Raw genomic sequence first — 15,221 nt, 5'->3', positions numbered from 1 at the left:
AAGCCAGGCCGCGTCCCCGTCTCCTGCGCTGAATGTCGTCGGTACGTAGCCCCTTTCCCACTGATATCCGAGCAGGGATCGCCGCTCTGACTCTCGCCTCCAGCCTCAAGCTGCGATGCGATCGCCAGGTGAGCACCCACCACCGCGGATCGCGTGTATGGGCCCAAGTGTACTAAGCACCCTGCCTGTGCCAACAGGTTCCATGCGAGTCTTGCACCAAAAGGGGCTGTGCTGCTCTTTGCCCCGATGGTCTGTCATTCTTCTCCGCCCGTATCCATCCGGCTTCCGTCCGCTGACCACCTCCGTGCATAGGCTCGCTGCCCACCACCAAAGGCCCAAAGTACGTTCAGAGCTTTCTGCACGCACGAACACTACTGAGCCCGGTTCTTAGGCTCAAAGCTGCCGCTGAGGTTGAAGAGCTGAGGGAAAAAGTCAATCAATTGGAGGCTGCCCTCGCGATCGCCCAGGCTCAGGTCTCCAACAAGCCTCATCCTCTTCTCATCGACAGGTATTCGGCTGCACAGACCACAGCAGATTCTCCAACCGGACCGGGGACGACCGCTGGTGACAGCAATTCGTCATCGTCACCCTCCGCAGCTCAGTCACAAGATGAAGAGGACGTAATCGACGCCTTCGGTTTGTCCCATCCAATTTTGACGCCGATGTCTGCTGATTTGTTTCTGCAGGTACCCTCACCCTCGGAAATCGTGGTGAGGCTCGGTTTTTCGGTCAGACTTCGCGCACGGAGGTACGTTGTCCTTCTTATCACTCTGAGTTTCCTCGGCTAATATCTGGTCTAGTACCTGATTCATGTATAACGTTTACTCTGGAAATCATGACCGTATGCTCACAGCCTGCCCAGGCTCCTGAAAGGCTGAAGCCGTTTGTGGACATCAACATCAAATTGCCTCGAGTAACACGAATCACCGTCGAAGAGGCTTGTAAAGAACTCGATGTATTCTGCACCAGTATGACTGTGGGCGAGGAGGTGCTCTCATGCATTCCACCCATGGAGGAGGCATTGCGCCTCTGCGAGATTTACTTTGAATGTTCGAAATTCCTGTGAGTGTTAATGCTCATCTCTCCCCTACTCGATAATGATCCTCGGCCAGGTGGTACCCTCTACCCAGGGAGTACGTGTACACGGAAATCGTTTCTGCGATTTATCAACAACCTAAGTGCGTTTGCGGGTGGCTGTCGCTCACGACATGCACTCATATTTTCTGTAGACCGGGAGACGACTACTGCCATGTCTCACGCAAACACGCGATGGCGCTCCTCTTTATGATCTTTGCGCTTGCCACGCTCTTTGACCTTAACATGCCTCCTTACTGCAGCGAGGCTCACGAATACCTCTTGTTCGCTCGCATCTGCTTGCGATGGGCGCCGCCGGCCTACGATACGACGTTGCCCGCCATTCAAACGCTGGTAAGTTTTTCATAACACTCTTCTGCGAATCTGGAGTTGATTCATCATTACAGCTATACATGGCACAATACCTTGAAATGAGCGATTGCGAGGCAGCGCATACAGGCTCGCATAAAGCTTGGATGGAGAACCGTCGTGCGGTTTCGATGGGTCTGAGTGTAGGTTCCACGTCTATACCACCATTCCACTCCTCCTAACGCACTTCGATTTGCTTTCCAGATTGGACTGCGTGCGTTGACACACCTGCATCTTTATCGCCGAACTGCACAGATCTCACACTTCACCCAGACGTGTCAAGTTGCAAGTGGCGCCTTGACGACAACGCAGCGGCACGCCGCGGCCGAGTGTTCTGGCAGATGTTCGCGCTTGACTCATGGCTGGTTCGTTCTACGTAGTGCTTCTATGGCGAAGTTTAACATACTCTTAGAGTTTCGGTTTCGGCCGGCCACCGAGCATCTCGCTAACCTTCGTGGACTGCGAGATCCCTCAGCCTGAAGAGGTGACCGCCGTGGACGGGTCTCGCTGGTCAACAGGATGTGCGTGCACCCCTCTCTTATGGCAGAGTCCGTTATTCATTTCAATTGCAGACCACGTTTGGACCTGGCAATTCACCAAGCTGATGGCCATTATCACGACCGAGGCGTTTGCGGCCAAATCACCTACTTACTCAAAGATCATGGAGCTTGACAAGCGTGTGCGGGACTTCCCCGACCCGCCTTGTCTCACCGAACCTGCTCAGCCTGCAACCGTCGCCGGCCAGAACGATCAAGTGACGCGGACGATGCAAGTTATGGGAGTTACGTTGATGAAGGAAATGAGTACGCTCCTTCCTTTGTGTGTTGACCTGAGAGATAAACGTCGCGCAGCCCATATGAACCTTCATCGGCCGTACCTCTCGCAGGCGCTCAAGGATGCGCCTGAAGACCCGCTGCGGCACAAGTACGGGGCGTCGGTGATGGTGATCTACCGCTCGGCATGGAGGATCATCAATGCGGTGGAGCAGGCATACAAGGTCGCGCCGGGCTTGACGGCGCGCTTGAGTCTGCACTGGTCGAACACTCTCGCGTGCGCGGTGAGTGCCGCTTCTTGTTATCTATTTTTCATTTCTCACATTCTCTGCGGCGTAGATAATTCTATCGCTCATCATCACCCGCGCGCCCACCTCGGCGCTCGCGACCTCGGCGCTCGCCGAACTCGACAAGCTTTGCGCCCTCTTCGAGGACGCCGCCAGCACGAGTCAAATCGCGCTCAACAACATTGTACGTTTCGAATCCCTTTTCCTAACCTTCTCACCCTCCTGAAACACCGGGTCTACAGCACGTCCTCCGCAAGCTGCGTTCACAATCGCACGCCGCGATCAACAACCTCTCGCCCGAGGACGCGGCGAAGGTGAACGCGGAGCTCGACCGGCTCGGGGGGAAGACACAATTGATCCAGACGATCGGTGAGCGCATCGCAACGTGCGCGCACTCGTTCCGCGGCCAGAACGCATTGTACGCAACCATGGTCCTCGATCCGGAGAAGGCCATGTTCCTCCCGTCCGTCTTCGAGGCCGGCTCGAACCCGAACGGCGTCCTCCAGACTGTCGTCGCGCAGGAGCCCCCGCCGCCCGCGGAGGACCACTTGTCGGCGCAGACCCAGGCGTTTGCTCCGGGGTCGGCGGCAGACTTCAACTTTGCGTTCATGGACGCGTCGATGGGCGCGGGGATGGGCGCTACGGGCACGGGGGCGACCGCGGGGGTGACGCCGAGCACCTCGGGGACGGGGGCCGGCAGACGGGGGACTTTGACTGGATCAATGGGTTCCTGAACAGCGCCGCGGGGGCGGCGAACGACTCTTTGCCCAATGCGGCAGAGGTGGATGCGAACTGGCAGTCGCTCGTCGACGGGCTTGGGCTGTGAACGAACTCGAGAGTTTGACGAAGGGGGCACGCGAAGGGATCAAGGACGACCAATGCGCCCGGGAGATGCTGGAGAAGGGCGAGGTGTGTCTTTCTCCGCTTTGGTTGGCTCTCATTTGGGCTGACAATCACTAGACGTGGTCGGTGTTTGTCTCTTGGCGGGGTCTCTTCAGACCGCACGTCGGTGCTCGACGCCATGTGAAGAAGTCATGGAGTGTGTACGAAACATCACCAGGTTCCCACCGTGTTTTGTTCTATGTTTTGTCTGTAACAACGGTCGTAGATTGGGTTACGTCCCATGTACCTTTACGACGGCAACCGGAGTGTGCTCTGAACCGTTATACTACGTCGCCGACGAAACCCCCGGTGATGTGAACTGTCTTTGCCCGGCGCACTTTGACTGCGAACTGCGAACTGGACCTTGTAGCACTGCTTTGGGCCGATCGAGAACTGCAGATGGGATCTTCAGCGATCATGGGCGGCTGCAGGAGCGACACGCAACACTCGCTGACCAAGCCTCTCGACTCTCGAGCCCTCTGGTCCTTCATCCGCACCTCGACCATCCGAACGCCCCCTCTACCCCGGCTCGGCCTTTCACTCCCAGACCCTCACCCACAACTCTGAGCTCGGACGCCAACCTCACGGAGTATGCCCCCCGACCGCACCGACAAAGACTCACCAGAGTCGGCGGGGAGCCCTGACGTCCCGGCCAAGCAGCGCAAGCGGCCAGGGCGAGTGCCCGTCTCGTGCGCAGAGTGCCGGAGGTACGTGCCCCCGCCCCCCCCCCCCCCTCGCTTGCTCCTCGCGCCCCGCGCCGTGGCTAACCGCGGACCGTGGCTGGAGAAAGGTTGAAGCTGCGCTGCGACCGGAAGGTGCGTTCCCTCGCGCGCGCACCGTGGGGCTTTGCGCCTTCGCGGACTGTGGGGCACCGTGGGCTTCAGTGCTGATGTGGACGGGCGGGGCTCCAGGTTCCGTGCGAAACGTGCACGAAGAGAGGGTGCGCCGCGCTATGTCCGGACGGTGAGCACCAGCGTATGCGCCCCGATTGGCGTCGTGTCTGAGGGCGGAGGCGCATGTAGGCTCCTCATCACCGGCGGCAAGGGCACTCGGTGCGTCGTCCTCGTATATCCCGGCCTTCGGATCCGTGGCTGACTCTGAGCGCAGACAAGCGGTCGCCGACGTTGAAGATCTCAAGAAGAAGATCGCGGAACTCTCGACCCGCTCATCCCAGCTAGAGAACGCCTTGCGCACGATCCACGCCGCCATCTCCGACGAACCGCACCCGCTGCTCATCGACGCGTCTGCGGTGAACACCTCGGCGGCGACCCCGCCGGACTCGTCGAATTCGAATGTCGACGGGCCTTCCCTGACGAGTGAGGAGGCGGATGTTCTCGATGCTTTCGGTACGTGGTTGGCTTCGTCAGCTTCGGGCGGGTTCTCATTGTGTACAGGTACTCTTACCCTTGGCCCACGGGGCGAGACGCGATTCTTCGGGCAAACGTCCCGGTCAGAGGTGCGTATCTCACATTCACAGACTTGCGCGTTTGCTGAGGCTTCGAGCTATCAGTATCTCATCCATGCCCAGAGCGAGTGACCGCGGGCGGGCCTTCTCTCCTCGACTCACCAAAGAGCTCATAGACGAAGCCAACAAGGAGCTCGATGTTCAGTGCCAAAGCCTGGAACTCGGTATGGAACTTCTTGGCCTCCTACCTCCGCTGTCACAAGCATGCGCTATGTGTGAGAAGTTCCTCGAGTTTGGAGCATTCTTGTAAGTTCCAACACGGTCAATTTGTATTTCATGCTGAACCCTGTTACTAAGGTGGTACCCGCTTCCTCGGCAGTACATCTTCGATGATATCGTCTCGCTTGCATATCAAACATGGAAGTGCGTGCAAAGAGGTATTTTTCTCTGCTCGACGTGGAATCTCACCCTATATGCAGGCACAAATGTAACATAGCGACCACGCACCAGTTGGCGCTTATGTGGATGATTTTTGCTCTGGGCACACTCTTCGACCTGGACCGGCCGCCATACGCTGCAGAGGCGCACGAGTATTATCTCCTTGCGCGCCTCGCCTTGAGGTTCGCACCCCCAGCACACGATACCACCTTGATTTCCATCCAAACCATGGTGCGCGTTCATCAGTTTGCTCAGTGTTGGCATGATTTGACAGAGTGACACAGATCTACATGGCGCAATATCTAGAAATGAGCGACTGCGAGCCAGCGCATACGCAGTCGCACAAGGCGTGGATGCAGATCGGCCAAGCGGTGAAGCTTGGCCACAGCGTACGTCTAAAGAACCACTAGTGATTTTGTTGTAACTCACCATCATTTACAGATCGGGCTGCGTGAGTGGAACGCTGTCCAAACGACGTTACGAAGCGGACCCTGATACGTATTGCAGACATGAACAGCGACCGATGGCGGTTAAGCGATGATATCCGCAACCAGCGTAACCATGTCTTCTGGCAGCTTTTCTTCCAGGACACTTGGCTTGTGGGTGCTTCGACCTAAACATACGCACCTATAGCTGATTCTTTCACAGAGCTTCGGGTTTGGCCGGCCCCCTACAATCAACTTGGCGTTCGTTGATTGTGAGGTCCCTCGGGACTGTGACCATGTTTGCGCAGAGGGCCCGGGAGGAGTGTGTGAGTCCGTTTCTAAATGTCAGCAACGGTAAATACTAATGGCGGCTTCGCTGTAGTCCACGTTTGGCAATGGCAATACACGAAGCTACTTTATTCGATCATGAACACTGCTTTCGGCGCGAAGGCCCCCAACTACGCCACAGTCATGGACCTCGACAGAAGAGTCCGCGACTTCCCGGTGCCCGAAGCACTGCGGGTCACATACCAGTCAATGGACATGCCTATCAAGGACGCTGAAGTCCCAACGTTGCAGAGGTTGGTAGGAACCCTGTTGAAGGAGACTAGTGAGTATATGTGTTCTCTTCCTTAGGAATGACGCTCACCGCTGCCTACAGCGCTGCTCAACCTGCACCGTGCATACTTCTCTCAAGCGGTGAACGACATGCCGCTCGACCCGCTCAAGCACCGTTATGGGCCTTCCGTGATGGCTATCTACCGCTCCGCGTGGCGTATCATTGCTATCGCCAAGTGCTCGTACAAATTGGTCCCCGGCATCGCTGGACGCATTGGTCTGGTGTGGTCGTACAGTCTGGCAGCAGCCGTAAGTGCTCTGATCATGTATGTAGAACATCAAGCATTGACCTCTCTGAAAAAGATCGTGATGTGCTTGCTTGTGATTCGTGCCCCGTCGACGAATCTGGCGAAATCTTCACTCGCCGAGCTCGACCGGCTCACGGAACTGTTCGAGGAAGCAGGGAACCGCAGTCAGATCGCGTCGAACAATGTCGTAAGTACTTCGTCCTTCCCTTTTCTTGGTGTTCGTCTCATCCTCTATCAGGACGTGGTACGAAGGATGCGCAAGCAAGCGCACGACGCCTTCAACAAGGTTAGCGCGTCTGAAGAGTCCGTGCGGATGGACAATGAACTCGACCGACTAGGCGGCAAGACCCACCTCATTTGTCCCAACCGCTCCGACGGCGACGACGACGACGAGTTCGGCGGGTGCGGAAACTCAGAGCGCTACCGAGTAGAAACCGAGCGGCTTCGGGTGATGCGGCAGGTCGCCGAGAACGCAAAAGCGGCGCGCAACGCGGCCGCGAGCACCAACGGGACCGCGGCGCCCGAGGCGCCCCTCGTCCAGCCCGACATGATTCACCCGACGATCATGCAGGACATGCGCGCGTTCGACGTGTCGACGCTCGGGGCGGACGACTTGCACGGGATCGGCTCCGCCGCGTTCGCGCTCGACTTCGGCTCGGACACGTTCGACCCCTCGACCTCCGACCTCTCGCTCTTCCCCGACTTCGACTTCGGGGCGGGCGCCAGCACGTTCCCCGCCCGCCGGGAGCGAGGGGTGGGGCGGGCGCGAGCGCGAACGCGAACGGGCAGAGCCCTTCGACGGCCACACCGAGCAGCGCGGGGCAGGCATCGAGTCCGGAGGTGTGGATGAACGAGCAGGGCGCGGCTCCAGGGGCGGCGCAGATGGGGCAGCCGGCGGTGTCGAATGGGTTCGCGCTGAACGGAAACGGGCCCCGGTGCTGGATGCGACGTGGCAGGCGTTCGTTGAGCAGCTCGGATTCTGAGTTGGGGGTGGGTCGGCTTTCGTTCGTTCGTTTCTGCGAGTCTCGAGGGGGTGGCGAAGCGAATGTGTTCTCGTGTATTCTAGAAGTCCTTGTGTGTGTACGCTATAGTCCATCTTGCTATAGATGTAATGGCTCGTTACGTGCGTATGCTCTAGACCGTCTGGCGAAGGTTCGAACGAGGCTCGTCATGATGTCGACGTTGCAGAGGCCGACGGACGCACGTGCGCGTGTGACGTAGCGCGAGCCCACCAGAGTTTACAAGACCGCGCGGTGGCCCCGCATCGATTTGCGACCTCCCCCTCCGACTCTTCCGCCCATACACGAGCAGAGGCCGCCTGGGCGAAGATGGGCTACATCCCCTCCCACGCGCTCGAGAACCTCCGCAAGTACGCCTACAAGGGCGTCGACAAGTGCGTGCACTCCACCCGCTCCCCGCGCCCCGCGGGCTCGGGGCTCGGGGCCGTGGGCAGCCGTCACTGCACTCGCTGACCAGCGCCGTCACGTCCACCTGCTCTTTCCTCTCGCCCAGGTCGCTCGTCTCGCGCTATGTCCTCAACCCGTTCTGGACCTGGTTCGTCACCCTCTGGCCGACCTCCGTCGCGCCCAACACCGTGCGTCTCGAGCCTGGGTCTCGTCCGGTCCTCAGAATGCTGATGCCGCGCGGTGTACTGCAGATCACGCTCACGGGCCTCTGCCTCGTCCTGACCAACTTCGCGACGCTCCTCTACTTCGACCCCAAGTTCCTCACCGACAAGGAAGGCGCCGAGGGTCCCCCGCAGTGGGTCTACTTCACGTACGTCGCCGTCTCCGCGCCCTGCTGGCTGGAAGCGCACGGGCTTATCGCTGCGGACGTCTGCGTGCAGGTGGGCCGCGGGCCTGTTCATGTACCAGAGCCTGGATGCGATCGACGGGTGCGTGTTCCGCGCGCGTGTTTTTGCGCACGCACGCGGGTGCTCACGCGTGCGGGTTGCAGGAAGCAGGCGCGGCGCACGGGGATGGCGGGGCCGCTGGGAGAGATGTTCGATCATGGGTGCGATGCGCTGAACACGACGGTGCGTCTGTTTCTGCTGAGGATTGTACGCGTGCGGGCTGCTGGAGCTGAGACGGCTGTGGGTCCAGCTTGAGGTCATCCTCTGTACGCGTGCGTTGAACCTGGGCAGGTCGTGGTGGACCGTGTCTTCCCAGATCGCGACGCTTGCGAACTTCTACCTGACTACATGGGAAGAGTACCACACTGGTACGTCAGTTTGTATCATCTCCATGCGAATATTCTAAAGGGAGGCATGGTCAGGCCAACTCTACCTGGGCCACTTCTCCGGGCCAGTGGAGGGTATTCTTGTCATTGTCGCAATATACGTTGTCACTGGATGCATGGGTATGTACAATCCAGCGGGGTTCTCATACTTCTCATTCATGTAGATGTCCAGGCACTGGCTTCTGGGACCAAGATTTCCTCACCTTCACGCGACTAGAGAGATACCCCGTTGTGCTCCAATACATTCCTAGAATGGGACTCAACGACGTTTGCATGGTCTTCGGATGCGTTGTAACGTCCGTCAATATTGTCAATAGGTGCGCATTCTGTCTCATCCGTGCATTTGGTTTCTATCTAAAACGACCACAGCTCCTACAACGTCTTCAAGGCGCGGATAGGTTCCAAGCTGAACCCCGTCACGCCTCTCTTGTATCTCCTCCCCTTCCCCATCTCTGTCGCGATCGAGCTCTTCTGGCTCAGCTCACCCAAGCTCACCGAGTCGCGGATCCTGTACTCCGCTCTCTTCGTGCCATTCCTGTGCTGCTGGGGCCTTCAATTCGCGCATCAAGTCTCGCGCATTATCCTCGCGCATGTGACGAAGCAGTCCTTCCCGTGGTGGGACGCGATGTGGTTGTGGAGCATCGCAGGCGCGGTGGACGCGAACTTGCCATTGCTTATCAACCGGTGCGTCCTTGCGGTGCCATTATTGTGTTTGACTTATTTATGATGTTTTCGCAGCCCGCCCATCATCCAATACAACATGCAGCGCACCGCGATCTTCGTCTACGTGACGCTCGCGGTGACGTTCTTGTCCTACGCTCGGTTCTGCTACCTCGTGATCAACGACATCACGAACTACCTCGGTATCGCGTGCTTCACGGTTCGCAAGAAGGACAAGTCGGGGGAGTGGGTTGCCGCGTCGGAGGTGAACGGGAAGAAGCAGTGAGGAGGAGACGGGAGAGGGATAGACTGACGAGTAAACACACGACTGACGACCGCTGACGAACAGACCTGGCCTCGGACGACTACACTGACGAGCGCGGACAAAAGTACGATGGGATACCACTACATAGTACTAGTACCACCTCTAGAATATACTCTATCTTTTTGGCTTCACCTCGCTCGGGCGGATGGGACCAAGTCCGTTCTCACGGGTGCTAATCGCCTCCATATCCGCGTGCAGCGATCGCGGCGGATGGCCTTGGGGCCCGTGCCCGTCTCAGCTCTTCTGCCACCTCGTCTCCTCAAGCCTTAAGGCCTTACCCTCCGCACCTCCACACTCCTCTCCCTCCTCGTCTCGCGTCCCACAACATGGCCTCTGAAGGCGCCAGCAACAGTAAGCCCGGCCGCCCTGATCGCCCATCGCGCTCGTCCGCGCCCATGCTCACCTCCCCCACCCCGCAGACGAGAGGCTGCTCGCCGCGGCCCGGTCAGACAACGAGGACATGCTCCTCGAGGTCTTCGAGGAGGGCAACTTTGACATCAACGCCCAAGACGGGTGCGTCGTCCGTGCGCTCCCCGGCAGCCTTCGCTGATCCCTCCCCGCCCGACCAGGCTCGGGAACACCGGTGCGCACCTCCCCCTCCCCCCTCCCCTCTCTCCTCATCCTCACGCTCACCATGTCCGACGCGCCCCCCAGCCCTGCACTACGCGTGAGTGCGCCCCGTGCGCGAACCCGTGCTCCTCACCCCGAGCCTCTCCCGGCAGCGCGCAGAACGGGTACCTGGACGTGCTCGAGCACCTGCTCGAGCGGGACGGGTGCGACGTCGACCCGCAGAACCGGCTCGAGAAGCGACCCCGCTGCACCTCGCGCTCCGGATAGAGGACGAGGACCTGCGGGTGGCCGTCGTCGAGAGCCTGCTCGACGCCGGCGCGGACACTCGGTGCGTTTAGCGGCCCCTCCTCCCCCATCCCCTTTTCTCCTCTTCCTTTTCCGCTCTTCCTCTGTGGTTCGCGCTTCATCTCTTTTCTCTACTCCCTTCCCGTTCCCGTTCCCGAATTGCCGTGTGCACGGAGGTTGAGAGGAAGACGAGCGCATGCGGGACGCGGGCGCTGACCGCCCGACAGGATCAAGGACAAGAACGGCGAGACGGTGCTGGACCTCGTCGACCCGTCCGACGAGGCCGTTCACAAGCTCGTCCGCAAGACGCAAGCGCAGGCGAGCATGGACCGCGGGGACGTCGCGGACGGTGCGTCTTTCCCGGCGATGTGGTCTCTTCTCGACGAGACCCGCTGACGGGCTTCCGTTCTCGTTCTCCTGCAGATGACGACGACGACGACGAGCAAGGCTCTGGGTCCGGTTCGGACGACGAGTAACTTATTGTACGCACCGCACCACGCTGCAACGTAGACGCACGCATCGGACTTGATCGCGGTCCCGGACGATACGCCGTTCGCGCCGCACGCATCGAACGAGAGCAGGGGAAAGCATCTATCAATGTCTTTGTACACGAACCTAGTATACTACTGGCACACCACCCGACCCCCGTCACGCGATGAGCTTGCCCGTGGACCACTCCTTGTACACGGGCTTGTCCTTGATCCACTGCACGAGCTCGGCGCGCGTGACGGTGACGCCCTTCTCGCTCGACTCGATCTTCGTCTTCTTGCCGTCGACGATCTCCCACCGCTGCTCCTTGACCTTGACGAGTCCGTCCCGGACCTCGTCCGCGCCGATGATGATCGCGAACGGGACCTCGTCGCGCTCGCCCGCGTCGAACTGCGCGGCGAGCTTCGGCTTCGCTTTGAACGTGAAGTCCGTCTGCCCCGTGCCCCCGTCAGCGCAGGTCTCGATCGTCCAAAAGCCGGGCACGCACCTTGATCCCGCCCTCGCGGAGCTCGCGCACGAGCGCGACGCGCTCCGCGAGCAGCCCGTCGCCGGCGGCCATCACGTACGCCATCGTCTCCTTGCTCCGCATGCCCTTCGCGCCCCACGTCGGCCAGACGAGCGCGAAGATGCGGTCCATCCCGATGCTCACCCCGACGCACGGGAGCCCCGGCGCCTTCTTGCCCTCCGCGGCCGCAGCGGCGGTGAACATGCCGACCAGGTTGTCGTACCGGCCCCCCGCGGCGATCGAGCCGACGCCGACCTGCGACTCGTCCACCTCCTCGTCCTCGTCCTCTTCCGTCTTCGCCTTCTTCTTCTTGTCCTTCTTCGCCGCAGGTGCGGGGGCAGCGTCGGGGTCGGCAGAAGACGCGGGAGCAAGGGCGTTGGCCTTGAAAGCCGGTGGAGCGGAGGCCTCGACGACGGCCTCGTAGATGATGCCGGTGTAGTAGTCGAGCCCGCGCGCGAGGGACATGTCGAACGAGAGCCGGTCGAGGACCTGGTACGCGGCCAGGTAGGTGAACAGCGTCGTCATCTCCGCGATGCCCGCCTGTGCGCTCTTGTTCGCCATCAGCGGCGCGTCCGCCTTGAGCGTGTCGAGGAGCGCCGCGCCGCCTGAGGGAGGGGGGCGTGTCAGTCGCGCAGGGGCACGAGAGGGAGCAGGCGGACGGACCTTTGTGCTTGACGTACTCGCCGATCTTGTCGGCGACGGCGGGGTCGAGGCCCTTCTCCTCCGTCATCTCGCGCTTCACTTCCGACCACGGTGACTTGTCGAGCTTGTCGACCGCGGAGGAAATGCTCCGGATCTTGTCTGTGGGCACGCCGCACACCTCGAAGATGCCGTCCAGAATTTTGCGGTGGTTCAACTAACGGAAGGCGTTGAGCTACGAGGAATGTGGACGGTACCATACATCGACCAGGGGGGACAAGGCGGAGACACGTACCTTAATCGTGAACTCGCCAACGTCCAACCGTGACAGAATGGTGCAAATCAAGCTGATGATTTCCGCGTCCGGAATCATCGAGTCGAATGGACCCGCGATGTCGAAATCCTGTGCCCGCCAGCTCAGCACTCTACACGCGAGCGCAAACGAAGGCCGAGTTGACTCACCGCCTGTGAGAACTCGCGCATACGCCCCTTGCTCACCACCGGGCTGTCTCTCCGGTAGACCTTGCCGACCTGCCAGAGCTTGGACTGGGTGGTGATTCCGCCGGACATGGCAAGCCAGCGGGCGAGGGGCACGGTGTGGTCGTAGCGCAGGGCGAGCTCCTCTCCGCCCTGGTCCTTGAGGTCGAAGATGAGCTTCTGGTCCTCACCGTACTTACCGGTGAGGACTTCCTTGCGTTCGAAGACCGGAGTGTCGAGCTGGCTTCCGCCGTAGGTGGTGAATACCTCCTTGACTATCCGCTCGATGTGCTCCTTGCAGAACATTTTCTCGGGGCCATAGTCGAGGGTGCCCTGCGACGCGAGAGTATGGTGGCACGGCGGCGCGCGTGACGAGGCGCACACGGGGGTGGATACGCGGGAAGGGAACGCAGAGAAGCCTTCGCGATGAGCTTGAGCAGGGTGCGCGCAGGGGACGGAACGTCGCGTACCTTTGGGGTCTTGAGGAGCATGCGTTCCCGCTTCTTCTCCTTGACACCACCGCTCGCGGCGCTCTTCATGATCGCGAGGTTCCGCTTGAGCTCGCCGAGCTTCTTCTTCGCGTCCTCGACCTCCGGGCTATCACCCTTGGTCTTACGGAGCTCGGTGAAGAGCGCGCTCTGCGCTGCAACCTCGGCCTCGACTGCTTCGAGAGTCTGGCCTGCCGCGCTGGCCATCATGCGTCGGTGGGAGGTGGGAGTGGGTGAGGGCGAGAGGAGCGCAAGAGGCGATCTGGGCGATCGATGGGTGCAGGAGAGGAGAGAGCGAACGGGGAGGGCGTGCCGGAGCATTCGACCTCTTCCGCCCGGGGGAGAGGATTTCTGCGTGTGACCTCCGCTGCAGGAGCTGACTCGCCCGATCATCGACTACGAAAAGGCTATCTTATCTACCCGCGATCCCCTACCTCCCAGGTACCACCATCTATTCGAACATGGACCTCCACACACAGCTGCTATTCCCTCTAATCTGACACTGAAACCTAAATCCTCATTTACACGGTTCTTCAAACGAATCCTGAAGTTGGCACTCTCCAACGAAGTACTGGGTTCGGCGTAGACCGTCTTGTATGACTGGCAAGGGTCACCGTACTGCAGGTGGATGACACCCCGTTCTCAGTTCCCAGTGCATGCCTCGTCCTTCAGATCGGCACCGCAGACACACTTCCCTTCACCCACCACCCGTGGCGGAGGAATAACAGCTCGCAGAACACTGAGGAAATCCGGATCCGTGGGAAGGTGACGTCCGTGAATCTCACCGTGTCCGCGGCATCGCAACTCGCGACGTCGAGCCTCTCGCCCATTCAACGAGTGCCATGTGCACCCCGATATCCCCACCTTCAAGTTTCTATGGGACGCTCGAAGAGCTCCACCTCTTGACCTGCTCCCTCCTCCCTGGCGAGCTCATCGTCTTCACCGACGACGCCGCGCGCTGGCAAGCCCTCCTCGACGCCTACGATGAGCCCCTCCTCGACGCTCCGGATATGCAACTACCCCCCGCCCGGTTCCACGTGAAGCTGAGCGCGTCCTCCGCCATCTGGTTCGACGTCGAGCTCCCCCGAGACTACCGCCCCGACCCCGACCCTGACCCCGAGGACGAGGACGCGCCCGGACGCCCAACGGTGCTCGTCAAGGGCGACCACCTCGGCCGCGCAGAGCAGGAGCAGTGGCAGCACGCCGTCGCCGACTCGCTAGAAGCCGTACGCAGCAGCGAGTGCGTCCCTTCCTTCTCGTCCCCACCCCGCCCGCACCAGCACGAAGTCGCGCGCTGACCCCGCACGTCCCCCCTACAGGTACCCAGCGTACGACCTCATCTCCACGCACCTCCTCCCCCGCCTGCACGCCTCCCTCGCTGCCGCCTCCGCCGCCGCGCACTCCCCCGACCCGCAACAACCACGCGCGACGCTCGCCTCCGACCCCGCGCACCCCCTCCTCCCTCCCACGCTCGCCTCCTCCCTCGGGCTCGAAGACGAAGACGGCGGCGCGGCGAGCCCGTCCTACCACGCGCTGCTCGTCTCGCACCACCTCCGCTCGCCGCACAAGCGGCGCGCGCTCGCGCAGTGGGCGCACGCCGGCGCCCTCCGCGGGTTCGCCAAGGTGGGGCACCCGGGCGTGATCTACTGCGCGGGCGCGCGCGGCGCGGTCGAGGACTTTGTCGGCCGCGTGCGCGCGATGCAGTGGCTCGCGCTCCGCTTGCGGTTCGTCGAGCCCGAGCCCGAGCTAGCACGGCCTGGCTCCGGAGGCGCTGAGGCGACACACGGTGAGTGGAAGGAGTTCGAGAAGGTGGGCGAGGTCGTGGAGGAGATGCGGAGGCTCGGGCGGGAGAAGTACGTTGTCGAAATGGGGATTGGGAGTGCGGGGAACGGGGCATCGACGAAATAGACTCGATCGTGCTTCCGTGCCTGTGGACTTACGGCTCATGCAGTAGATCTGTGGATGATACAGTGAACGTCCCTCGATCACGATGGATTAACTGGCATAGCACCATATGTTTATTTTA

The 15,221-nt window shown here is 60.7% G+C and overlaps 6 protein-coding genes across 6 annotated transcripts; 5 read left to right on the top strand and 1 right to left on the bottom strand.

Annotated features, from left to right (window-relative positions):
- Nucleotides 1-32: 32 nt before the first annotated feature.
- Nucleotides 33-3,329, top strand: BXZ73DRAFT_90044 (uncharacterized protein; the record flags this gene model as incomplete). The annotated part of the gene is made up of 14 exons (XM_048025486.1): nucleotides 33-37; nucleotides 392-636; nucleotides 687-748; nucleotides 863-1,062; nucleotides 1,113-1,178; nucleotides 1,230-1,428; nucleotides 1,482-1,590; nucleotides 1,717-1,808; nucleotides 1,856-1,964; nucleotides 2,016-2,246; nucleotides 2,295-2,500; nucleotides 2,556-2,687; nucleotides 2,746-3,168; nucleotides 3,204-3,329. The coding sequence occupies 14 exons, from the start codon at nucleotides 33-35 to the stop codon at nucleotides 3,327-3,329; spliced, it is 2,205 nt and encodes a 734-aa protein (XP_047877928.1).
- A 647-nt stretch (nucleotides 3,330-3,976) lies between these two features.
- BXZ73DRAFT_90043 (uncharacterized protein) lies at nucleotides 3,977-7,502 on the top strand (the record flags this gene model as incomplete). The annotated part of the gene is made up of 17 exons (XM_048025485.1): nucleotides 3,977-4,092; nucleotides 4,176-4,200; nucleotides 4,297-4,348; nucleotides 4,398-4,437; nucleotides 4,493-4,731; nucleotides 4,780-4,834; nucleotides 4,896-5,096; nucleotides 5,148-5,213; nucleotides 5,270-5,459; nucleotides 5,513-5,621; nucleotides 5,736-5,827; nucleotides 5,877-5,979; nucleotides 6,036-6,263; nucleotides 6,315-6,520; nucleotides 6,575-6,706; nucleotides 6,758-7,248; nucleotides 7,391-7,502. 17 exons carry the CDS (start codon nucleotides 3,977-3,979, stop codon nucleotides 7,500-7,502), a joined length of 2,457 nt encoding a protein of 818 aa, XP_047877927.1.
- A 345-nt stretch (nucleotides 7,503-7,847) lies between these two features.
- On the top strand, nucleotides 7,848-9,703 carry BXZ73DRAFT_46871 (Choline/ethanolaminephosphotransferase; the record flags this gene model as incomplete). Its single annotated transcript, XM_048019769.1, has 10 exons — nucleotides 7,848-7,912; nucleotides 8,032-8,113; nucleotides 8,177-8,295; nucleotides 8,366-8,413; nucleotides 8,476-8,554; nucleotides 8,622-8,739; nucleotides 8,794-8,877; nucleotides 8,930-9,074; nucleotides 9,127-9,441; nucleotides 9,496-9,703. 10 exons carry the CDS (start codon nucleotides 7,848-7,850, stop codon nucleotides 9,701-9,703), a joined length of 1,263 nt encoding a protein of 420 aa, XP_047877926.1.
- A 365-nt stretch (nucleotides 9,704-10,068) lies between these two features.
- Nucleotides 10,069-11,073, top strand: BXZ73DRAFT_101492 (ankyrin; the record flags this gene model as incomplete). Its single annotated transcript, XM_048014924.1, has 6 exons — nucleotides 10,069-10,093; nucleotides 10,162-10,255; nucleotides 10,312-10,325; nucleotides 10,535-10,640; nucleotides 10,825-10,946; nucleotides 11,021-11,073. The coding sequence occupies 6 exons, from the start codon at nucleotides 10,069-10,071 to the stop codon at nucleotides 11,071-11,073; spliced, it is 414 nt and encodes a 137-aa protein (XP_047877925.1).
- Nucleotides 11,074-11,245: 172 nt separating this feature from the next.
- On the bottom strand, nucleotides 11,246-13,405 carry BXZ73DRAFT_46929 (histidyl-tRNA synthetase; the record flags this gene model as incomplete). The annotated part of the gene is made up of 6 exons (XM_048019783.1): nucleotides 11,246-11,518; nucleotides 11,574-12,196; nucleotides 12,255-12,447; nucleotides 12,526-12,633; nucleotides 12,693-13,040; nucleotides 13,178-13,405. 6 exons carry the CDS (start codon nucleotides 13,403-13,405, stop codon nucleotides 11,246-11,248), a joined length of 1,773 nt encoding a protein of 590 aa, XP_047877924.1.
- A 632-nt stretch (nucleotides 13,406-14,037) lies between these two features.
- Nucleotides 14,038-15,103, top strand: BXZ73DRAFT_90040 (uncharacterized protein; the record flags this gene model as incomplete). The annotated part of the gene is made up of 2 exons (XM_048025484.1): nucleotides 14,038-14,435; nucleotides 14,515-15,103. 2 exons carry the CDS (start codon nucleotides 14,038-14,040, stop codon nucleotides 15,101-15,103), a joined length of 987 nt encoding a protein of 328 aa, XP_047877923.1.
- Nucleotides 15,104-15,221: the final 118 nt, after the last annotated feature.

This window comes from Epithele typhae, assembly GCF_022376455.1.
Source record: "Epithele typhae strain CBS 203.58 chromosome Unknown BXZ73scaffold_24, whole genome shotgun sequence".
Taxonomy (NCBI): Eukaryota; Fungi; Basidiomycota; class Agaricomycetes; order Polyporales; family Epitheliaceae; genus Epithele; species Epithele typhae.
The sequence above is the reverse complement of the archived record's forward strand: the minus strand, read 5'-3'. Positions and strand labels throughout refer to the sequence as shown.